Source organism: Vanessa atalanta, chromosome 6 (genome assembly GCF_905147765.1).
Source record: "Vanessa atalanta chromosome 6, ilVanAtal1.2, whole genome shotgun sequence".
NCBI lineage: Eukaryota > Metazoa > Arthropoda > Insecta > Lepidoptera > Nymphalidae > Vanessa > Vanessa atalanta.
In genome coordinates, this window is record NC_061876.1 from 1,503,170 (window position 1) to 1,527,563 (window position 24,394).

Genomic DNA, 24,394 nt, shown 5'->3' on the forward strand with positions numbered 1-24,394 from the left:
AAACGAGAGGTAGTAAATGTAAAAAATCACGTAAGAAAGGACTTAAAATTGAAAAATTAAACTTAATGCTCAATTCAAATTGCTCGACCGATCCAATTAACGTCCTGCACTTGTTTTGTGATATTTGTTACAACTTGGTTTGTTCCTGGAGTTAACTGTGCTTTTATGAATTAAAATGCAACTTATTCATTATACCTTGCAAGAATATGCTAACTTGCATTTTATTTATCGTGAATGCAGTTGTAATCCAAATGCAGGCGCAGCTTCTTATACGGAAAGATATCTTAATGGACACCACCCAGATAACCGCGTATTTGTAGAGTCCACGGCTGTTACCTAGTACGGAGAATACCTGATAGTGGTATCGGGGACGTTAGTTCTGAATTACTCGTCCTGACGTAGAAAGTGCTTTAGAAAATCTCTCCAATCAAGAGATTATAATTCAAGATTGTCTTCTTGCGGACAAATGCTGGCAAAGATATAAAGTTGGTGGAGAGATGAGTCAACACTCAAAAGCGATGGTTATTTAAATCTACACAATCTACACAGTTGGCAACTAGATAATCCCCAACTTATAAGAATTAATGAAGACAAGAAACAAAACCAATTTAAAATAAATTATTGGACTGAAATATTAAATGAAAGAATAAAAGCCCTTTTGAATTACTGGGGAATCTAACTGGCCAAAATAATTAATTGGAAGTGATATCCGAGGTCCTGAGGCAATATTATTGGATCAGAAATATGCAGAACAGCCAATTCTGTATATTGTGCTGTAACTGTTTGTGCATATTTAAATAGGACATACAAAAACAGACAGACTGGATGTACTGGATGGACCTAAATCCCCTGGATTTATATATAAGATCTGCCTTAGGGAAAAGGTGTACCCATAGAGATACAACTTGCATAAGAGTGGGTTGCCTTCACTTTACACATTTATTATATAAAAATAAATTATTATGAATGTCAAATATTGTTTTGTTATTAAATCAATGAAAATATATTTTGTTTTTTATTCTCATTTTCTCCTTATCTACATAATAGGATATAACTCACTAATTACATTTAATACATGAATGACCTACAAAGCTAAAAAATGTGCTTGAAAGAGAATGTTCTTTATACTCAAGAGGTATAAAGTTTTAAAAAAAAATGTGTAAAATTAATTAAGTGTTGTTGTTGACTTAGCAGAACCTTAAAAAAAAAACATTTTATTTTTTCATACTTCTTGCCTTACAATAATATAGTTTGGTTGTATTTATAATTAAGAACCAAACTATATTATTATTTTTTATAAGTTACTAAATATATCCATATTAGGATTAATAGTGCAATAAAATTGCATCTTTTATTTTACATTTATTTTTAATGTAAGTATAACAATCTATAATCTATATATATATTTTCTTCTTAAGGCCAGGAGCTCTTAGCAGAGTAGCCTTCAAACTTCTTTCTTGTCTTTAAGCCAGATACAATTGTAGAACTCTTTGGAAATACTGACTTTCCATTGAACAGAGTATCATTATCTGAAACAAAGTTATTTATTAATAATAGACCAAAACTGATATAATAATTTATTACAAAACTGTCTAGCGATTCACTATTTTTTTTAAATATACTTTATGCTATGTGAAATAAAGCATATAATTTCATTTCTAAGATTGTGCAAGCCCGTCTGGGTAGGTACCACCCACTCATCAGATATTCTACCGCCAAATAACAGTACACTGTATTGTTGTGTTCCGGTTAGAAAGGTGAGTGAGCCAGTGCAATCACAGGCACAAGGGACATAACATCTTAGTTCCCAAGATTGGTGGCGCATAGGTGATGTAAGGAATGGTTAATATTTCTTACAGCACCTCTGTCTATGGGCGGTGGTGACCACTTACCATCAGGTGGCCCATATGCTCGACCGCCAAACAATGCCATAAAAAAAAAAGAAGAAAAAAAAAAAAACAACATATATTAAAATATGTAAAAAAAATAAAAATATAAATAAAATTTTTATATATATATTACCTGGATGGAACCTGACATAATTTTCTTGTACATGCAAATTCTTTGGTAACTCAATTTTCTTCAAGCTATCAAATGGAGTTGATGTATCTACTGGTGTCTCATAAAACTCTCTTAAATCATCTGGAATAATAATTACTCTGCTATTAATAAACCAAAACAATAGCATAATTATTTTATAAAATAAATTTGGTTAATAAGTATAGGTATCCAATTCATATTTTACACAATTATTTTCTCCATAATTATCAACAGCAACAAAATATACTTTATTCAAAAATACTTTTACATTACTGGTTTTGGAACCGTCATTTTACAATTTATTGATTAAATTAAATTCAAAGTTAACATTATATCACTTATAATAATAATGTACTATGTTTCCATTACATAAATTATGCTTTCACTCTTATAAATATAATTTTAAATGAAAAATAAGTTTAGCTATGACTTCACTTACCGACAGTCTCAATAGTATGTAACAAGGAATTAGGAATGCCATGGCCTGTTTCATCAAAACAAGCCTTCAAAACAGTGTATTTAACATCGAGCGAATCAAACTCTGATTCAGTATTCAGCCCATTATCAGCGCATATTTTAAGTATAGTTTTGTCTATTTCTGCCGGTGGGTCCCATGGTTTATTTGGTCGAAGAAATCTGTAATTATTTTATGTAATAAATTATACAGAGTTGTTGAGAATTAACAAAAGTAACGAGTTAATAATGTATTTAATGTAAATAGTTTATTTAAATACTATTGAATTTTGTTAATAAATAATTCGAAATTTATTTACCCCCTTGCAGCAAGAGATTCTGCAGCCGCTTGTAATTTCTTGTCTATTTTGGGTAATTTAGTTTGTTTATGTCTAATAGCTATTATCTGAAATAAATATATTCGTAAGATAAACTTAAAAACAATTTAAAATGATATCACTGCAATGGTAGTAAAATATAACCTGAAAATTTTTAAAAGTCGTAGACAATACATTTCTAAACATTATTTTATAATTTTTAACAATTGCTTGTACACAAACTATCAATAACTTCTTTCCAAACAATATTGCAGGAGTATGTTATTTAATAATTAAGTAATCTAATTTTATTACAATTCTTCAAATTTGACAACCTTATTTACGTCTCAGTTTAGAAATACGTATTGTACACTGTACAGCAACTTATTTTTAAGAAATTTTTGTTTTTTACTTTATTTATTTTAAAAAAACCTTTATCAGTATTAAATATAAGTTATATTAAATATAAAAATTATTTTTTATAATCTAAAGTTAAATAATTTTAAAGTTTAAAATGATATTAGAAATGGAATTTATTGAGATTTCTGAACGAAAGTAGTTCCTATTTTTACCGCTATGTGCGCTACCGTCGGCTTGGGTTGTTGTTTCCTATCCGCCATTTTCCAGTCGCCATTGAAAGGTGAAAACTTCACTAAATGTCGGTGATGATTTTAAGATTTTGAGTGGTTTCTTTAAGATTGAATCAGTTTTTAGTGTTGTGAAATGAAAATGAAGTGTCCCGGACTACCATGACGCATCAAAATCACCAAACAAACGGTGCAAGTCTCGAGGATTGCCACACAAACTTCTTCGCCTTGGTAAGTCACTTTTACATTGATGAAAGAACTCGTAGGTACTTTTCTTTCGAAATCCTTGTGATTATAGTAATACTATTATTGTGTGCGTCTATTTTACGACATTGTATTGAACGTTCCGCTGTAAGTCAACAATAAATTCACGATGATCAACGGTCCAATTATCGTTATTCGGTACTGATATACAAAATTCACCTTAATTGTAATACGGTAATGAAATCGATCAATTGCGTTAAATATTATGAACGGAAGAATACATGCTTAGTCGGCTTATGACGCTCGACCGTTAGTCATCCTGGCATTACATCCCAAGCAGTGGAGTCATGTCGTGTTGCTAACCCACAAAATGTCATCACATTCAGTGAGCGAGGCCACAAGAAGCCACAGGCCCATAGAGGTCATTTTGAATTCACCAGGCCGTAACGCGGACCGTAATGCGTTCGCGAGACTAGTTTCGCCAGGTCGAGGAAATAACTTTCTTATTACTTGCATTCTTACAGCTGCGTTCAGTTCAATACTGCGATATAATTTATGATAGTCGAAATGTTTATGTATAAAGAAACGGTCGGGTCATTCATTATCGTCGTGTTGTAGTGTGGAGTCGCTTTGCGTAACATTCGTAGCTGGCGCGAATTTTATCAGATTGTGTTCGGGTGAGGATTAGCGGCGGGTGTATGGCAAGGAGACAGGGGGGCACGGTGACGGGGTGGGGGCGGTCGGTCGTCCTCGGCGGAGAACAGCCCGGCGCCATTTCCACCTGACGCGTTGCCACATCTCCGCGCCGCGGCGCGCGCCTGCACCCGTCTCCCTCATCGCTCCGCCTATCTCGGCGCGATACAAATTACTGATTTCTTGCCCTGCCTGCTTATTGTCTAATTATTTATGCGACGTTTGCGGACACAGCTCCTTTTGTTGTAAAGAATGCTTTCGTTTACATCGCCCGATCGTAGGACGGTGACGCATCGACCTACTAGGCTGACATTGCGCCGGGTTCAATACACTTTAGATCGAACATAACTTAATTTTAAATACTAAAGCAAAACAATATTTTCGTAATTCCTGAGTAAAAAAATCAAACGTTCTGTGCCATCGTAAAAGATTTTTTCCTTGTGTGTTTGTATTTAAATAGCATGACCTACAGACCTACATTTATTAAATACCACGTTTACAATTATTAGTTTTTATACGATGACCTTCATACAAAAATTTAGCGAATTCCTTACTATATTGGAAATCAAAAATCGCCGTTAAGCTTCGTACAAAAAAGCCCCATTTAAAATACCAATGCAGTACCATTAGGGGCCATAATGAGCGGGTCTGTTGTCTCTTTCACATGATGCAAATTGTGTGCGATAATGTTATATTATTGGAATGTTTCGCGCGTTTTTACATAGTTAAACGGAACGTTTATGGAAAGAGTTCTTATATAACAAATACATCAACGAACATTGTTAGTTACTAATAAAATTTCAATTTATTTTAAATAATTTGTATGCATACTTTCATTTGTCTTTCCTCGAAAGTAATTAGTTATTAAGTATTTCTATATATGTATTATTTTATACATATATTCATAAATATTTTAAAAATTAAAACGTAAGTTTTAATTAAACTAAAATGAAAATAATACGTAATACGTTATATCAATACATTCAGTCAACGGTGATTCTGAATCTGCGCAGAGACAGATGTCGCGGGGGTCGAAGCTCGAGTTGCGCGGGCGTTTCGCTCATTCAAGCGTTATGAATGGTTATCGTAACTTTCCCATACCGAGGACCGGAGCGTGGCCTCCGCCTAGCTGTAGCGTGCCATCTCACCCGTGCCAATATACAACTATGATAATTAAAATATATTTTTCCCTATATTTTATAAAACCACCAGCTATCATGACTAATTTTAGCGATCATGCTATAAAAAAATTATATTAAAATATTATTAGACGAGTTTTTATCAAATTTAAATATAAAATTGAATACGATTTTTGTAATTGGTTATTGATTATAAATACAATCAAAGAAATATAAAGCGGTTATAAAGATTACAATGCAGTTATATCACAAATCGCAATATTCAAGGCAAGCCTTCAATATTTACTAACAAGCTCATGAATATATATTATCTAAAAAAGTATCCATTCAAGCAAACCTCGCCACCTTCTTCGGAATATTACGATGACTTAATATTTTAGCGTTCATTTCCGCTGGCGCCGTTGCGGCGTTATTGTCCATTGACCGTCCAAATTCACCGCTCAGTTATTCATGGTATCTGACGAACTCCAGCAGACCCATCCCTTATCTCCATGCAAACGAGCACATCTTCAATTACCCAATGAATGTGGCGAGCTTCATAGCCAGGAACGCTATTAACCGTAAGGTATAGAATGTTTTAAAAATTTATATCATCCGACATCGTGTGGAATTAAATTGCAGGTTTATATGCTGTGATTGTTTCGAATAGTAATGTCAACTTATATTTATTAATAGAACATAGAAATATGTATAGCTTATCCAATGGAAGTAGGAAAAAGATAAACAAACCTTAGATTTACGTTTTTCATGCGATTTGCTAATAACTCGGCTATATTGTGCACTACTAAGAGTTTATGATTAATATATCTTTATTTATAATACAACTATATTAAATTTAACCACTTATTTCCACTTTAACTTTCAAAATTCAAGATATAAGTTTCGTGGACGTTCAAAAAGCCATTTTTTCGCGTCATTTTGCTGTCAAATATTGTTTATTTGGCTTTTCTCCTCTTGTGTTTTGAAAAGAGTTTAATTATTTTTTTTGGGTATTAAAATAATACACGAGCTCCTTATAAAGGTCGGCAATTAAAATTTAAATACTAAGAGCGGATAGATGTGTAAACAATTCCGTTCACTGTCACTGTTTATGACTTATAGAATAGATAAAACGATAGCTTATCAGTGAACGCATGTTGCTCATGCGATCATAGCTATCTATATCGTGAGTAAAGTATTCAAAAAACATCTCTGCCTTCATTTTAAAAAGTTAAAGTAAAGTAAAATGTTCAAAAGTTATGCATATGTAATCTAATATATATATATATATATATATATATATAGGTATTTTGTCTTTTGTGATTCCCACTATAATATTACAATGGTTATTCGTTTTCATACTCGTTGTATTTAATAAGTACATTTTATCGAATGCATTGTAATAATAACATAAATATATAATATTTTTCGTGGTTTTGTTGTGTTGCGGTCTCGTCAGTTCACTGATAAACTATCGCATCACTCGGTATCAAGGCTCCAGTCGGAACGGTGGCGATCATTATCAACGAGAGCTCACACTACCGTTAAACTTGTTGCCACTTAAATAACAAGTATATTTTATTCACATCTGAATATCTAAAACGAGGTTAATTTGGCTTCTATTAATCGTATTTATATATTATAATACTTTTAAACGCGAGAGTTTGTTTAGATATTTGTCTGTCTAATATAATGCATATATCGAGTATATTCTTTGAATAGATAAGACAAATTATTTATTAGCTTTTTAATACACCAAATGCAGGTTATGCTAGGTGGTAACTACCATATGTACATATAATGTTGCCATATACTTAACAGCTTGACTATTTTTTTATAATTCTTTTTTAATTATACGCTATAACTATTACGACTGAATTCATTCATCTCGTATTCGAAGGTGGAGTAAAAACGTCCTGTGTCAAGTGGATATTGTCTAGATATTGTTGTAGCAAAAAACTCCTGCTCCTTAAAAGGAGAGAAGATCGTCGCCTTGTAATACAACTCTCTTCTGGCTACTCGGCTCCCTTAGACTTGACCATCACAATATCACCACCTCACTCCCAAGTCGTCGTTATACGCGCTTTCATTATAAAATATCCTTTACATCATCACTTAGCTTAATCATATCATACATTTCTAGTATAAATGACTTTTGGATTAGAGTTTCGTAAAGTATATAGTCTCACGTTGATTGATATATATATTATGTTAATTTTTCCCATTATTTGCGATAAATATGAAAACAACAGTTGACCCGCGGTATGTTGATATCGCCGCAGTACCGCAACTCCACGTCAATTTTTATCAAACTGATAATAGTTTCGCGTCGTTATCGCAACGTCTTATGACGCCGACTGCTTTTTATTGCCGGCCCAACAACGGTTTTAGGATTGATATAAATATAATATTTAAATTAACTGATTTCGATTCCAACATATAAAAATACCATTAGGAGAATTTTTTAAAGCGTTTCTAATTGTGGTAGATATATATGAATTAATTTTTTTTTCGTGAATGTAAGATATTGATAGATTACGTAAACAAAATTGATAACGTATTTTTTTTTATAATTAAATACTAATAAGATGTATCATTGATATAATAAAATTAGTGGTAATTTATAAATTTATCTCTGTACCTTTGATGTAATAGATACAAAAATTATCAATGTGATTCATATAAAATACGTAAAGTAATTGAATATTTAAAATTTTACATAATTTATTTAAATATAAACATACAGAATTTTATAAAGTATCCGACTCTTTTAAAATGTGAGTATGGTTTCAAAATAAATGAATCAGTTTATACTGTCCTTATTTTCATATTCAAATAAATTTATATAATCAAACGAAAATCCATATTAGATTAAAAACGAAGCCCAAAAAAGGTACAAAAACATTACTATTGGTTATGAACAAACACAGAAGGTTTTTTTGTGATGTGTTGTAAAGATCACAATTAAATTTTATTTAAGTAGACTTTTACATGCATAAATCTACGATCAGTTCGGCATGTAGATACCACTCGGAACCGGCAAGAAATTCAGTGCTTACTATTTACAATCATATTATACAATAGACGTGTAATCGATTTAATATCAACATCGATCAATATTTTGTATCGTACCATCTCGCTCTAAGACTGCGAAATTAAAATCAGAAATGGCCATTTTTTATAAAATCTTTTTTTAGAAAGAAAACATTATTCCCCTGAGGTATTACAGGTACAAGACAATATATTATCATTTGACATTAGCGCAACGTTTTGTCAAATACAAAACAATTAGATTTGTTGGTAATTTAAAAAGAAAATTACTGGTTGTAAACCGATTCTGAAAAAGTAATAGTTAAATGTTTTCATCGACATTATCATCAACAAACAATATAATACAATGTCATTATATTTATACATTGCATATACAATTGTATATACAAAAAATGTAAGAGTACCTAGAATTGGTCCCTGTGGAATGCTCATTTTTAACACAGACGCAGAAGACTACAATCTATAAAAACATCCAATGATACATTTTAAAGATACATATATCTACATTATCACGTCTTATCGATTTATAGAATTTATTAATATTAATTAGGTGGTATAAGTTTTTTTATTATGTAAACATTATTTATTGCTCCTAATTTTGTAATATGGTAGTACTATGAAATTGTGTCGATTTCTAGACTGATTCGTTTGTTTTCCTTTATAATTAATTTATTAAAACTGCTTGTGTTATACGAACTTTTAGTAATTCTAATTATTAAGAGAAATTTATAGGTTTTTTTTTTGATGGGGCAAAAATAATATTACAGTCTGATTGAACCGGATCTTTCACGAAATAGCCTTCAGTTTCAAGAAAAGCTGCCATAGTATCGTTATAAATGTAACTTTATGAAACATAAACTAATTATGTACATTTGTTGGACATCGAATCGTGTCAACTGTTCGAAAAACTTTTGGGGATTCATAAGTCTATGTCTAAGCGAACGATATAATTTAAACTGATTCCGTGGTACCATTTTCTCAATTAATTACACTTATGCTATGTCCTTATTTAAGGTAATTCCTATCCAAGTGACAAAGAACATATTAAGCATTTTTCATAAAGAAAATAGTGATCGGATCCTGTAACCTCGACCTGTCGTTGCCTTAGTCTTCGCTAGATATAATAACACATACTTGTACTACGTACGTACGTACTAAGTTATCTCCCTGAAAAACAAGTCGCTTTTGTTGTCTTAGTCTTTTGTAAATTATCTATGTCAATATAATAGCAACACTCATATGGTGAAATACCACGAACGTTTTGATTAGGTGGCTCTTTGAAACTAGCGATTGTCATTAGAATTGGACCGATCAATAACGTTTAACAAACCAACGTTAAAGCTCATTTAGTTATTTCATTACATAATATGGCCGAATGTGTTCACTGAAATTGAAATTTAATTTAAATCGTTTAAAGAGAAGATTGATAAGATTTTCATCCTTGCAATTTTAAAATCTCTTACGATGTAACCGTTTTGATAATAACCTCGCGACATATATACGATTTCCCTAGCAAGGTCGTCCTTGATAAACAATAGCTTTGTAAAGTACGTCCTTCACCTAGATCGCATCCTGACTTACCTATTGAAAACAATCCTTTCTCTCAGCTCTCACAACTTTTCCTTGAGTTTTATAACTACTTGTACTTCGTTACTTTATACGACATCATTCGGTAATTTTATGTTGTTTTGTAGTCGAGTTGTATGTATTTTAAACGTTCCAAATTGTCACCTTTAACATTATATTTAGAATTTTTACATGTTTAAAAATTATTTGATCAGTTAACAAATACCTAATACATTGTTATCCATATAATGATCAAAATAATTTTATTGGAAATATTGTGTGTCTGTACATATCATTTAAACGCCAGATAAGTTTTTATCCTCTAAAACATCATGACTTCATGGGGATAGTCATTTATGTTTATAATACGTATGTGACAATACCAGAGCGAATAGCTGCTATCAGAGTAGCTATTAATAAAAATAATTTGAAGTATTTAGCACGTATTATAATTGCCTCTGAGTGACCGTCGTCCAGCGAGCAACTCGGCGTAATGTGAGCGGTGCTAGCGGGCTACTCTCTTATCTTGACCTACATATCGTCGGCCGCGACGAAGCAGCCCGCACCGTCGCACTCTAGCTAATCTACCAGCATTAATTGTCACTTTAAAACAATCATTAACATACATCTTATTACTCGTTCAGGGTTAACAATTACATCAATTATAAAACTACTTCCATTACAAATTTACTTCTCTAACAATTTTGACTTTTGAAGATACTCAATTATTTATGCCTGTCCTGTATGATCAAACTTTATAACTTATAAGGTTTTATTTTATTGATAAAAATATTTTTTAAACTTTCACTCATTGAAATAAATATGAATAAACAACTTATTGAATAACGTGGTTCACAACAAAATAATCATAAATTTGTTGTAAACATAAGCTCATTTAAGATGTTACTGGCACTTTTTAGATTAAATCCAACCAGTTTCAATCCTATTTATTTTTCAATGTGCATTGATATATATTTATTTTTTAAATATACTTATAGTCAATTAACGGCTAAGTATCACATTGGCAGGCTCTCCTTGTAAGGATCCTGGTCTACTCTGCTCAACTATTAGTTCTACGATTCAATTGTCTCAGAAGATGTAAGATTTAGGCAAGCCGGTCTTTTACATCTTCCTTTAAAAATAGAACATGAATTGATTTGTAAAAAAAAATATATCAAGTAACTTATCCAATATAATCTGTGTTTAGTTAAACACTGTTGCTCTCGTTCTAACATCATTGATTTGACATTTGAAAGGAGAAGACAGCACATATAAAGTTTATAAGAAATGCCGTTAAGTATATCCCGTTTTTATTGATATTTAAGGCCGCTTACTTAGATCAATATCCGCGTATCCTATCCGTATTGGACATTCATCGTTCGTCAACACAATGCTCTGCAATATCAAGATCCTGTATCATTGAGCGTTCGTTTTCATTACGCATTCTTTTGCAGTCGTAAAATAATAATGCCACTCGGAGATGAAATAACGAGATGAAACGGAAAGCGCGCCGTATATAAACACTGAATGTTTTCCCCGAGTCATCAGAGCCTTGACCCGGTATGTGATGTGTCATGATTATGTGAGGGAAGATATTGAGGTCAAGGACGACGGTGATGACTATGTCGATAATCCTTAAACTCCTCGCGAGGTATCATATATTATGATAATATATTTCATTCAATGAAGACCAAGGGAAGATAAAGAACGATGAAAATAATCGACGATATTTATTTTTTAAAACATCCCTTCTAGTGAATATGGGTTTTTAATTATCTAACGCAATACACGAAAGTATAAATATAAGAAATGCTATCATCGCTTTTGATTGATCAATACGAAATGTGAACTAAATATAGCGCTATAATTCCAACTACCAAATACCTTGCTTGCGCTATTCGGTATAGCGATTAAATCAATTTGCGCCATCTATTGGTACCGGATTGTAGCACACGAACTTAAGAAACAATGTATTAATAGCCATTACTAATATACCAATTTACTCATCTATGTATTTTGTTTCAACTAATGGCTAGTGTTATGAGTGGGTGGATAATAACCCAAGAATAAGGATAGAATCAGAATTTCTTAAGTTACAACACTTTATAGCATTTTTATTCTGTAAATAAATTACGCTTATATACTTTTACGCAAAAGTTTCTACATTATTTTATGTTCGTAACACCTTGGCCCTTCCTTCTGACCCTGTATTCACGGAAAACTGGTGTAACTTAAATATCTAGTTTTATCTCTTACGTGTTTTCCAAGAACGTAATACACATGTTAAGTGTGAAATTAAATCGTGAGCGCATACAGTAGAAAGATATTTTAATATGAAAATTGAGAACGTGATCGATGACACCATTATGTTAAAAGACAATGTACAAAGTATTGATACCGCAACGCTGAGCTTATTAATAAAGAATGTATCTGGGTTGAATCGTGTTGTAAATTAAGTGTAAAATCAGCGGTGTTGATGTTGCGCAATGAGATATTATGCGTTTGCTTGTAAACAAGGGTCTCTTGATATAGCATCGGAAACTCGGCCGAATGCAGCGTCAGAGGGCATGCGATTAAATTTAAAACGCTTTCACTCAACGAGCAGCCCCTCCTCCCGGTCCCCCCCACCGGCTGCAGCCAGAGTTGCGAACTCGTTTCTGCGATCAGTGCCGAAGATTGCACTCGATGAATTCGTCGACTCTGTTGTTTTATTTTCACGGTACAATTGACTGTTCCTTTAGTCATAACTCTATTAAGATAAATGATATTGTAATCTTCATGTTAAACGTGTAATTTAAGACCACTCGTGTAGCGGGAAACCTTAACAGTATAAGTTTGAGGAAAAATTTATTTATTGATGGTGAATAGCCAATGAGCGTACAACTTCATCGCGTACCACTTACCAAATGGTGCACGATGTATTTTCGTGTCACCATACAAAGTAGAACAAATGAACAAGAAAATACAAGCCTTCGAGCGTTTTTTTTTATTCATGCTTTACTACACCGTAATATCTAAACTTATATATTAACATAAATTCTGTACACTATTATTGGAGAAAATATTCGTAAACTACACTCGGAAAAGTTTTATTACGCGACATTGAACTCTTTGATGTTTGTTTAGAAATAAATTCGAAATATATACTTCCACGTTCGGCAGCAATACTTTGATTTTCTTCCGCTATGATAAGCTATCAATTTATTTATTCTTCTTATAAATGTTTGTGTGTAAATATATAAATTGTTTTAATGTAGATGAAGTTGAGCGTAAATTAAACAAATAACAACATAGAACATGAATATTTTCACGATTAATAGAAAACTGAAATTAAATACTTTGCTAATTAGAGTGGTTCGTTTTGACTTCATACCTTCAGAATTGAAATAAATTAGTGCCGCAACCACACTCCAACCAGAAACGAGGCTTCTTTAAAATATAACCTAATAACTAATTGAATTAATATTTTTATTATTTGATATACATACATACTAGATACAGTCATAAAATAACACTGAACTATGCTGTATCTATCGATATCGGTAATATTATTTTTCATTTATATTATATAAACAAGTCTTCCTTGCCTGACTGTTATAGACGTCGTATTAATAAGGTGAGGTGAAATTTCTACCGAGCTAATTATATGACCGTATGAAATATAAAACGTAGTAATTAAAAGTAATTAACATGATTAACTAGCTATGTCTCGCGTTTTCATACGCATTAAATATGGATTATTTATTTATTTATTTATTTAATCGATACACCACAGTATTTGAAATATAGCACTTAAAACAAGAATACGATACATTTTCAAACACTTAATAGGTATATACAGCATTAATAGTTACGTTAGCCTCCAATAACAATTTTTTTAACAATACTTTATTTAATAAATACTACAGACTGCAATATAACACTCTTATTAATTATTTAACATTTAAACAATTAGCAAAATAAATGAAGTAAAAAAAAATAACTAACAATAATTAGAAACAATGATAATATAAGATTTTTAGAGATAATACCATAATTTACAAAGGTCTAATATTAAATAGATAATAACAATTATGAAGTACTTATTTAATACAGCTTGTCATAATAGTGGACGGTTATTCTTAGTGTTCTGCATTCTCTTTGAAACGGCAAGCTAACGAAAAAAGAATACTCAAAATTGAGAAATTCATCAGTTTTATAATATAAATATACGAAAAATCATATAGGGCAAAGAAAAAAAGCTATATTTTACCCTGTACGTTTTCATAACTCTTTCAATATAAACTATAATTGAATCAGTTACTTAAATAATTTTTATGACTTACTTTACATAGAAACTAAATACATTATTTTAATAAAATTATAAATAAAAAAAAATATTCAAACTTTTTCTTGTTCAACGTAAAAACCGTCAAATATTGATGAGTATGGAGCTCCCTGCGTCCTCTTTTATTCCAGTATGCATGTGCGACAATCCTTCTCATAGTCCTTTGTATTCATAAAAGCTTTGCGGTATGCGAATCGGAATCTGCACTGTCAGAGCAACTATATTATGAGATTTATATATTTTCAACGAACGTTTTTTTTTTTAATCGAGTAAATTCTACGGAAAGGTTTGATATATTGGAAAACAGTTAAGTTTTCTTAAAAGCTAGCATATAATTAAAGATGAATGCAGTAATTAAAGCCACTTATTAGGTATGTTATATAAATAATAGCCGGCTACTAGGGGCATATTTCTATAAATACCTTATAATATTTTGCGCACCGGTTGCGATTTGTTTTAATAACATTTTATTTTATAACTGACATTAGTCTGACTTATTTTTTGTGAGTTTTACCCAAGTAACCCATTTAGTTTTTGCTATTATATTAAGAATGTTATTAGAAAGCAACAATCTGTTGCTTGGTATCAAATGATATCCAAACTTTTGTCATCTCCTAGACTATAAGGGGAAAAAACTGAAATAAAAGGCAATAAACGCGGAATATATTATTATATAAACAATGTTCGCAGCATTATCACCGAACGTGCGTATTATGTAATACTAAGTATAAAAAAAACTAGGGCAAATCCTCAAAATTCTAGATGTACGCTGTCTTAAGGTTCGTTGACCGCGGACGCGCGCGCCTGTTTTTACCGTTAGCTGGATAGCACACTGTAGTGCAGCCTACCTGTATACCCTTCACCCTTGCTCAGGGTGTAATTTTCTCCGGTTCATCCTTACTTTTTCTCCATTTTTGCGTCGAGCTTGTCTCGTCTGAAATGCTTCAACGTTCTTTGAAAATACGACCATAAGTATACTCGAGTAGAACGAGAGATTTGTTTTAAATGAATATTATGTAAGGTAGATACTTTTTGTGAAGTACAACGATTGTGCTGTGACAATTGACACTTTCATTTTTAAAAACATAAAAATGAAATAACGATGTTTACAATGATTATTTTATTGAAAACTTGTAAAATGAGAACATGTGACAATAAAACGCGATGAGTATTTCGACGGTTTTTCTCAAGTCAAGATCAAGTCGTTTCCGAATTAGTGGTAGTGTTTTTTTTATAAGCTAAATTTTGGACTTTGTCTTAATTAGAGCTTTAATCGCAGTGGCAGTTCAATGGCCGATGGAGCGATTGTTGAGTTATTATTTCTACTTGATTACGGCATTGCAAAAGCGTGCGAACAATAGATACAATGAGAGAACTCGTAATCTAAATACTACATGTCAGTTGCTGTCACCGTCCGTGCTTTTAAATCTGTAAGAAAGATACTAATAAATTTGTTTATCTCGTCAATATAGTCTATAAATGTTTATAAAAGTGTAATCTCTTATAATTATTTCAATTATGAGATGAAATCATTCTTGAATATTAGTTATATCAGTTGTTTCGTTTAAGTTTATTAGTTATTTATAGAAAATTATTATTATACTATATCTTTGTTTTAAATACAACGGTCTACATATATTTACATTTTATTAGTATAAATTGATTTCAAAGTAGGTACTCGATTTTATTCAAAACATTAATTCAAGCTCTAAAGATTCGTTAGTAGTTCACTATTCTATAAACCTATTATATAACTATTATTTATTGTTCAATTTGATTAAATCAGTAGCAGATATACAATGTTGTTTCAATACCTCTCAAAGAACAGCGCATAATAGTATTATTGTATTCATCACAACTCGTTACCGTACCGGCTCTGCCTGCGCCCGCGCAGCCTGACCTCACCGACCGGCGCGTGCCTCTCGACGCGCTCGTCGCATAACAATTTCGTATTTTGTTCACACTTTGCGCTTCAATAGTATGGATTGCCAGTGGATTTAATTGAGGCCTTCTATTTTAAACTCGTGTTTGAATCCTTTGTTTCTTTTAAATATTGTTTTAAGATTCAATCGCACAGTCCACTGTTCAAACGAGTTTTCGCATCGAGTGTACCCAAATTAGGCCACGTTAATTTGACGATTTTATTTACTTATAACTATAATATTGTATACAAATTAAATGAATCAATAAAAAATGTCTTAGATATTACAAATGTGGTCTATTATCTAAATCTCTCGGGTCAGAGGTAATTGTTTTATCATTTTAATATTGGCGCAGATAACCATATACTTCAGTATTGTAACCGCTTTGTTCCCGTCTCGCTCCCGCTCGTTCTTATTTGAATGACAAAGAGGGAGTGAGGTAGTTGTAAGTGGCGAGTCGTTACCGCCTACACGCCCCCGGTAACATGGTTCTAGTTGTCGGAAGAATCTGTTTGACTCCTGTTTACAGTACGGCTACATTATATTCACTACACGTGCAAAAACGTAACTTCATAAAATGAACTCTACAAGTATGACGTGAAGGTTCAGTTTTAGATTATATCCTTCGATATAGCTGTGGGAAATTTACGATTGTAACTCTTAAAAGTTAAACCGACCATTAGATTTAAGGGTTGATCGAGGTCAGATAAATGAATAGGTGAACTTTTATTGTCATAAAGTATTAAACGAGCTTAAATAAATTAATTACATCTGTTTTAGACAGCTCATGTTTTTTTTTCTAATGTGTATATATTTATTTAAATAATAAATTTACTTCGATGTTTTAAAATTTTACTTCTTTTAAAATGAAATGTTGACGTTCTTCGCTTTTTATATCGTTTGTTTGACTTTACTATTTTATAAGTAAGCCTGTAAGAGTTGTATAGTAAGTCTAAGTAGGTCGGTGCAACTCATATCGAAATAACATTCCCTATATTTTATTCTAGGGCCGTAAGTTATATATATACATAAATGGGATTAATTTTCTAAATTATTTATGATCTTATATGATATAAGAAAACTAATTGCGAAACATCAAGGCTTATATATTATTTATACATATATATATTTTTTAATTAAATTACCCAATCACTACAATAAAATTCAATAACGATTACATGTTTTATAATGTAAACAATTATAATTGCAACATGTCTTATCTTGATTATTGATTTACGGAATATGTACAGCGCTCCAAAGTCATCGCATGGTAACAGTAACTCGGCACTTACCTACGCCATTGGTGGACTGGATCGTTATAAATCACGGACGATTATGACCGTTATCGCAAAGGGGCAGATGTTAGATTTGTTCGTTGCTTAGACTAGAACCTTATAGTGAAATGACACGCGCAATCCATAGTAATGATGTTCGCGGAAGTAGACGACATGAGGCGATCATGTCACGCACCGTGTCACCGAGCTCGGTCGGAAAAATGTAAAGGTATCGATTTTGTGAAATTGTTGCTGTATTCAAATTTTTGAAACAGATTGTGCTAAAACATCAAAAACGATAAAATATGCTGATATTTTAAGAAAGTATTTATACCTCGTATACATTTACGTATTTATGCCTATATATATTATGGTCCTTGTGTTGATTATTTTTTGCATTTTAAAAATACCCTTTTTAAACTTTTTGCTGCAACGTTGTTCTCTGAATTTAATTTAGCCAAAAATTTAAAAAAGATTTCTTAGTTAAAAAGGTATATTAAAGCTAGCGTCTACTAAAGACAGAATATTATATACTAAATAAAGTATGTGTACTTCTAAGTTTAGGCACTATTTATTAATTCCTAACTTATCTGACGTCGGTTCGGTTAAATAACACGTTTCGCTGTCGTATGTCTCAAACGTTGTAAATGCAATCTGTATAAATTTACGTAAATTGAAATACATTCATATAAAATATGTAATAATAATAAAAAAATTTTTTTGCTTTTTAATTGAACTTATTTTTTAAATATATGTATAAAAATCACTTAAAAAATATGTTAAATTAATATATTATAAAAAAAAATCAAAACCGACCCCCTAGAGAGTTGTGACGTCACAGAAGAAAAATGCAGTAGCGAAGTGCAGGGCCGGGGGCGAGCGCACGCGCACGTCTCTGTCGCCGTCACATCATCCTCGATTGTTTACCCCGCAAGTAACGTAACCGCGCTGTTGCCGCGCCGTGTTCGCCTCCTCTCACTTTCGCGACGCTCCGTCCCACTCGTACGTAGTAAACCCTTCTCGCTCTCGGCTAGCGGTGTTCGACTTTTTTGGACATGCAGTTTTTTCCGTTCTCGGTTATGCTCGCTTTACGGACCTACATTGTTTACAGTCAACTGTTTATTTAATTGTACATATTTTATGGTTCCGGTAGTTTCTCGATTAGATAAAGCCAAGTTCTAGCTAAGGACAACAATTGTATTGAGTGTTATTACTCGTTTCTAAAACAATGTCTCACACAAAACTACATATAATATCCATTATACAAACAGCTCATACCGACAAAGTAAAAGTAAATTGGAAACGAAACGCTAAAACTTTAAGAAACCTAAAATGTAGGACACCATTGAAACGGGGTCATTTTTAAGCCTGTTGGGCTGGATAATATGCCGAGAAAACATTCCAAAGGGTATTAAGTAATTTTCATTTACTTATGTTTAATGTTTCGTACTTTATGAACAATGTTCTTACCGAAGTACGAAGTTCGTGCCCTTATTTTTGTTTTAATTTCATAAAGTTGCATCAAGTTACGTAAGTTGACTTTAGATCCGGTCATGGTGGAAATTTCCCAGGAAACTCCCTGCCTTTCAACGGCTTCAACCGGGCGTTATCGCCCGGGTCGGTGAGTCCGTCAGACGACGTCGTTCGCCTCGCATTTTAAATTCAAATAACCGCAGATTTTCTGACGAAGTTTCGTTTTACGAGCTGAGAGCTTTGTCGACGAATATTTTTGCTTAATATCAGCCTCGCCGCTACGTTCGCTTTGATGTAGCCTTTGAATTACCATTGTAATCTATTGACCCCTTTGTACGAGTATCGGAAAGACATTAGCGCCGAGTGAAGACATTTGTTGAAGATTTTGCTCTTTTAGTGATTAGCTGTTACAGCTTTCATAGTTTCACATTCATTTTCATTTAAAAATTCGTATTTTAGTTTAAAAAAAAAATCGTTGATCGATTTTTAAACATCCCATGGCGATGTTGATACTGATGCGTGGTCACGTCATACGATAGAAAGTGAGTTGGTCCCGCGCGAGCGCATCGAGCGTTAGAAAGCGGCCGGTCTCAGACGTCCACCGAAACGGCGATCGGCATGCGTCTGCGCATTCTTTCACATAACCGTTCGACATGATTATGCGCAATGTGGAACGAAGGCAACATTAAGATGAACCAAATATAAGTACTCGATCAATATATATCATTTGATACCTAATTCATTACGGATTCGTTTCAAACTAAACGTCTAGTCGAAAAGAAACCCAAGTCCCCTTCATCGAAGTCGTTCGATGCGACCCCACGCGCGTCTGCCAGGTGCGTGGAGCCCTTCCGCTGCAGATGGCTACGTCGGCAAGAAGTCCGTTGACCCTCTTAGCTGCGGCTATTAATATTTAACACCTTCAGTATAGCAACAAAACGTCTGATTCGCCTTTTGACCTTCGTACTATATTTTTTATTTATTACTTTTTTTAATACACAGACACCGTTATCAGTATGAAAAAGTATTTTAAAGATGATAGACCTACTTATTATAGTTATGCTTGTGGTGATTATAATATATTTTTATTATATATTTTTATTATATATTTGAAATGTGTCTTTAACGGCTCATACAATTCATGAAATCCTTTTATTTGTGGTCAGATTCCTGACTTCGGACATGGGGTATTGACCTGTTGCTAACATTAACGCGCTTGCGCATCCGCAAGGTCATATCAACATAACTATGTTGCTGATCTCGAATCACTAATACAATCTGAAATATTTTAGCTTTAAAACTGAACAGTATAGTTAGCTAAGATTAAATCCAGTGACACGATTTAAGAAAAAAATAAAATTGGTTAGGTAAACTCGAGAATGAAAACGGTGTTATTCAATTTAAATAATATATTACTTATATACATACTTGTTTTACGTAAGTCGCAAGGTAATCAACACTGGTAGGTAATTATATTAATGAGGAAGAAAATATTTTACACCTTATATATATACAAATAGTTTAGTAAGACGTTATAAATATTATTTAACTAATTCAAATTAAATAAAACTCATATAGCTTATACAATCAATTATTACATTTGATAATGTTACTTTTTAATTATATCTAGTAGTAGTAGTAGTATACTGCTTTCATTATTGTTTATATTTAGAAAATAATTGGCCATTTTGTATTTCACGCTCAAATGTTGTCAATACTATATACCTTTTCATAACATGTAATAATAATAATTACTATAATGTCATTGTATATTAACATTATCAAGAGCGATAAATTTGAAAATTCTCTGATACGAATATAATTTCGGCATAATATTATTAATTTGTGATATTTTCGCTGAACGGATTCAATTTGTTCCAGACGGAGCTGTATGGCATAAAATGGCGTAAACTAGTGTGGGGGGAGTCGAGCGGCGGCGCCGAGGGCGAGGAGGGCGCCGCGCCGCTCGCCGACCCTGTCATCAGCAGCTACGCGCGCTGCCTCGCCGGCGACATCCTGTGCGTGTGGCGGCGCGTGCCGGCCCCGCAGCCTCTCGACATCGACATCGGCATGGCCGCGCCGCCACCGCTCTCCCTACGAGCTTCGAAGGAGCTATGGATCTTCTGGTACGGCGAAGAGCCGGACCTCAACGGACTTGTCGCACCCGAACTTATCGCCAGTCGTGAGTATTTTATGTGTTATTTTACTAATTATAAGACGTAATATATCTAGATACTTTAGTTTCTGCCAATCGTGACTTTAGTATAAAGTTATATACAATAACACGCCCGCTTTGTTTAATCATAATTAAATTAGTAATATTTTTAATGCATAATAATTCACAACGTAGTTGACTTTTACCCCAAATTTTATTAGAATTCGTCCAAATGTCTGGGTGTGATTTTTTTACAAATGTTTACAAAAGATAAATTAAGAAGCTTAAAAATAAATGATTTTTAGCGCTAAAAGTGTAGTAGTACTTACAGTAAGTAATCATGTTTTGGCGCGCTAGCAGCTTAATGTCTGAACTTAACAGCTCGTTTAACAAGCCTCCGGGAGATGTTGTATCATCGGTAACAATTACGCGAAAGATTAAGATCGTGCTACGTCATTCCTTCTCGAGGCTCGAGTAACGGGGTCCAGGAAAACTTGAGCGACTAATTAATATCATAAATTACGTAAACAGTGTACTTTTAACTTGTAGACATGATCGCTTGAGACGAGAAGTAAGGTGAAATGATAACTATTTGTCACTTAAAAACAGTAAAAATATCGAAAATGAATTGCAATTAAGAAATACTATTAATTATAGAGCTATAAGGTCGAAAGTAAAAATGAATATTATTGACTATTATAAAAAGGCTCGTGTCAATTCAAAGTGTATCATCGACCGAATACAGAAATAAGACATTAAACACTCCCACGGCACAGTAACAACAAAAAGCTCATAAAATTGTAGCTACTGAAACAAGTATCAAAGTAAAAGTGTTGGCTAGGTGTCAAGAAAAGTTTGAGGCGGTGCCTGTCGAAGGCTAGTCGTGAACGACTTCGCTTCAAGTGCAACAGGTGGTCTTGATAAAGTTAGCGGGGAATACTTTGTGATATGTTTTCGATAGTGAACGACACACGACGCACGTTGACTTATTTGTATGAGTGACAAACTGATGTGATCCAATACGATGGCCTGTTGATATTTTTTAATAGAAAATAATAATAATAATTGATGACATTCGTTTGAAGAGATGTAACATTTTAGTCCCCATCAGCGGCGGTTTAAGGAATACTTAATGTTTATAGGTCAATTACGTACCATCAGGCGACCCATTAGCTCGGATCGATACAATACAAGAGGTATTGTATATTTAAAAATATAATGAATAGATTTATCGTACCTATTCCATGAAGATACATGTAACTTTCCACCCAAATCATTTTACTTTCATAATATCGCACAGCCCATAAAGTGCGATTGATTTTCCGCAATTCGTTTGAACAGTTCGCCAAGTCATATACTCTGTAGTTGAGTATTATACAGTTACCGTAATGACTAGAAACTTTAAATCGACAATGTGTTGAGCAATACTAAAGATTGTTAATTGCTCGAAGACACGATACGTCCACGGATGTATGTACATTGTACAGTCGTGCTGGTGTATCCGTTGAACGTTCGAACTCCGAAGACGTATGTATTAAACCGACGGACAATCAACGTGTTTTAATATATGTGATAGTAACGTTTAGTGCATATGTAATACTATGTAACGAGTTTCTTTTTTTATTACTATTTTATTCGACGGATATAGGTACCTATATAAATAAATTTATTACAACAAATAGCAAATATATTTATAAGGAAAGTAAAAAAATAACAATTTATATGTAATTGAAAACATCTTATTCAATAATTATAAATAGACCAGATATTATATATTCAAGGTTGTTGTGTTTATATAAAAACAGTGTTATGAAATTTAAAAAATATATACTTAGTATAGTTGCAGTTGCGCATCAAGTGACATTTAATCGCAATCTCTTCATCTGATATAATTTTTTCGTTTCATCATTGTTCGCTAAGTATCGATTCCTTATTATAATATCTCATCGTGAGAGATAAAATCCGTCTTTAGCTGAAATAAATAAATATTGCAAATTTCGCGTTGACGAACGATAAGTCATTGTTATCGTACGATATTCTATATAGTACCGTTTTCCTCCTCGTTTATTTATTTAAACGATACCGGCCATACCGTCGCGGCGGCGCGGGCGCAGCACCGGCGAGCAAGTTCAAGCGACCGATTCCTAAAATAGAACGTGACATAAATCTACATAAACGGTCCTTATTTTGGTCAGTGCCCATTGTGACGGTGACGCCTCTCGAGCTTTTCTCTGAAATTCACAAGGATTTTCTTTGTTATTTATATTTGATAACGATCGTATTGTGTTCTGCAAACGTACTGAGATTGTTTTATAATCAATCTCAAATTTGTATTCTTGTTTAACGTAATGACCCCGTTAATCATCCATTTCTGATCAATAAAACCTCTTCTTATATAAGTTTGGACATTGTTGCGCAGTTCGTTTGGATTTTTCTGAAAATCTGAATTAACCCTTTTTGTATCTCGCGAAAAATGCTGTACGCGTGTCTTCCACGCGCCCATGTACATTAGAATACCCACAAAAAAATCTCCGTTTCTTCAGCGGGCGGCACGGGTCGCTTTCGCATGCTACCCTGATGAAAGAACTGACCACCCTATAACTAAAGCACAGACGATTTTTCAAACAATTATCATATTCTTACAATACAGCAGATTTCTTTTGCATATAATTTTTTTTTTTACACTCAATATGGAATTTACTTTAACAATGTGTAATGTAATTATTCTAATTTGTTTAACGTTTAGTTTTATTAATTGCATGTAATTAAAATTTTCCTTGTGTAGAATTTACAGTATCGGCCGTTAGTGACCGTGATCGTCAATTATTTTAACCTTGCGTACTCATTTAGCTCAGGAACAACAGCATTCGGAAGCTGACCACAGCTTAGAACATCTGAGATTAAACTGTATCGCGATGAATTTGTAATATATGAATAATAATTTAAATGCAATGCAATGAAATTATTGCATAGAATACTAGTACAAATATTATACTACATAACATGATTTAAAATAGTTCTTTTTTTTTTACTATTTATTTCTTTTACGAAAAAGTGTAACTGCTCTGTCTCTTGTCGGTTTTTTCTAGGTTATATCTACATTCTGATAATTTGTATTCAATTGATATGTTACAGTATTAAACCTGTAACGTCATCGGTATTAAAAAGTTTATATGGAAATAAGTGACTACTAATTTTAATTGTGACCAAACTG

The 24,394-nt window shown here is 32.8% G+C and overlaps 2 protein-coding genes across 3 annotated transcripts in view; one reads left to right on the forward strand and one right to left on the reverse strand.

Moving 5' to 3' along the window:
• Nucleotides 1-1,346: 1,346 nt before the first annotated feature.
• On the reverse strand, nucleotides 1,347-3,154 carry LOC125064773 (39S ribosomal protein L50, mitochondrial). Its single transcript, XM_047671987.1, has 5 exons — nucleotides 2,976-3,154; nucleotides 2,814-2,899; nucleotides 2,480-2,676; nucleotides 2,023-2,142; nucleotides 1,347-1,529 (listed from the first exon to the last, which is right to left on the reverse strand). The coding sequence occupies exons 1-5, from the start codon at nucleotides 3,015-3,017 to the stop codon at nucleotides 1,414-1,416; spliced, it is 561 nt and encodes a 186-aa protein (XP_047527943.1). The 5' UTR covers nucleotides 3,018-3,154; the 3' UTR covers nucleotides 1,347-1,413.
• A 270-nt stretch (nucleotides 3,155-3,424) lies between these two features.
• Nucleotides 3,425-24,394, forward strand: part of LOC125064946 (mediator of RNA polymerase II transcription subunit 13) — a 60,084-nt gene continuing 39,114 nt past the window's right edge. For both annotated transcript variants that reach the window (XM_047672263.1, XM_047672264.1), the window contains exons 1-2: nucleotides 3,425-3,628; nucleotides 20,907-21,207. In XM_047672263.1, coding sequence (XP_047528219.1) covers nucleotides 3,560-3,628; nucleotides 20,907-21,207 — 370 coding nt within the window. In that variant the 5' untranslated portion in view covers nucleotides 3,425-3,559. The remainder of the gene's footprint in view (nucleotides 3,629-20,906; nucleotides 21,208-24,394) is intronic.

What these genes read in the sequence shown, in the direction of transcription:
- LOC125064773 (XM_047671987.1), bottom strand. Translation starts at nt 3,017, where the DNA reads ATGTTTAGAAATGTATTGTCTACGACTTTTAAAAATTTTCAG. An exon ending in ACATACTATTGAGACTGTCG is followed by an intron (nt 2,143 to 2,479) that starts GTAAGTGAAGTC and finishes TTATTATTCCAG; the next exon opens with ATGATTTAAGAGAGTTTTAT. An exon ending in TTATGTCAGGTTCCATCCAG is followed by an intron (nt 1,530 to 2,022) that starts GTAATATATATA and finishes ACTTTGTTTCAG; the next exon opens with ATAATGATACTCTGTTCAAT.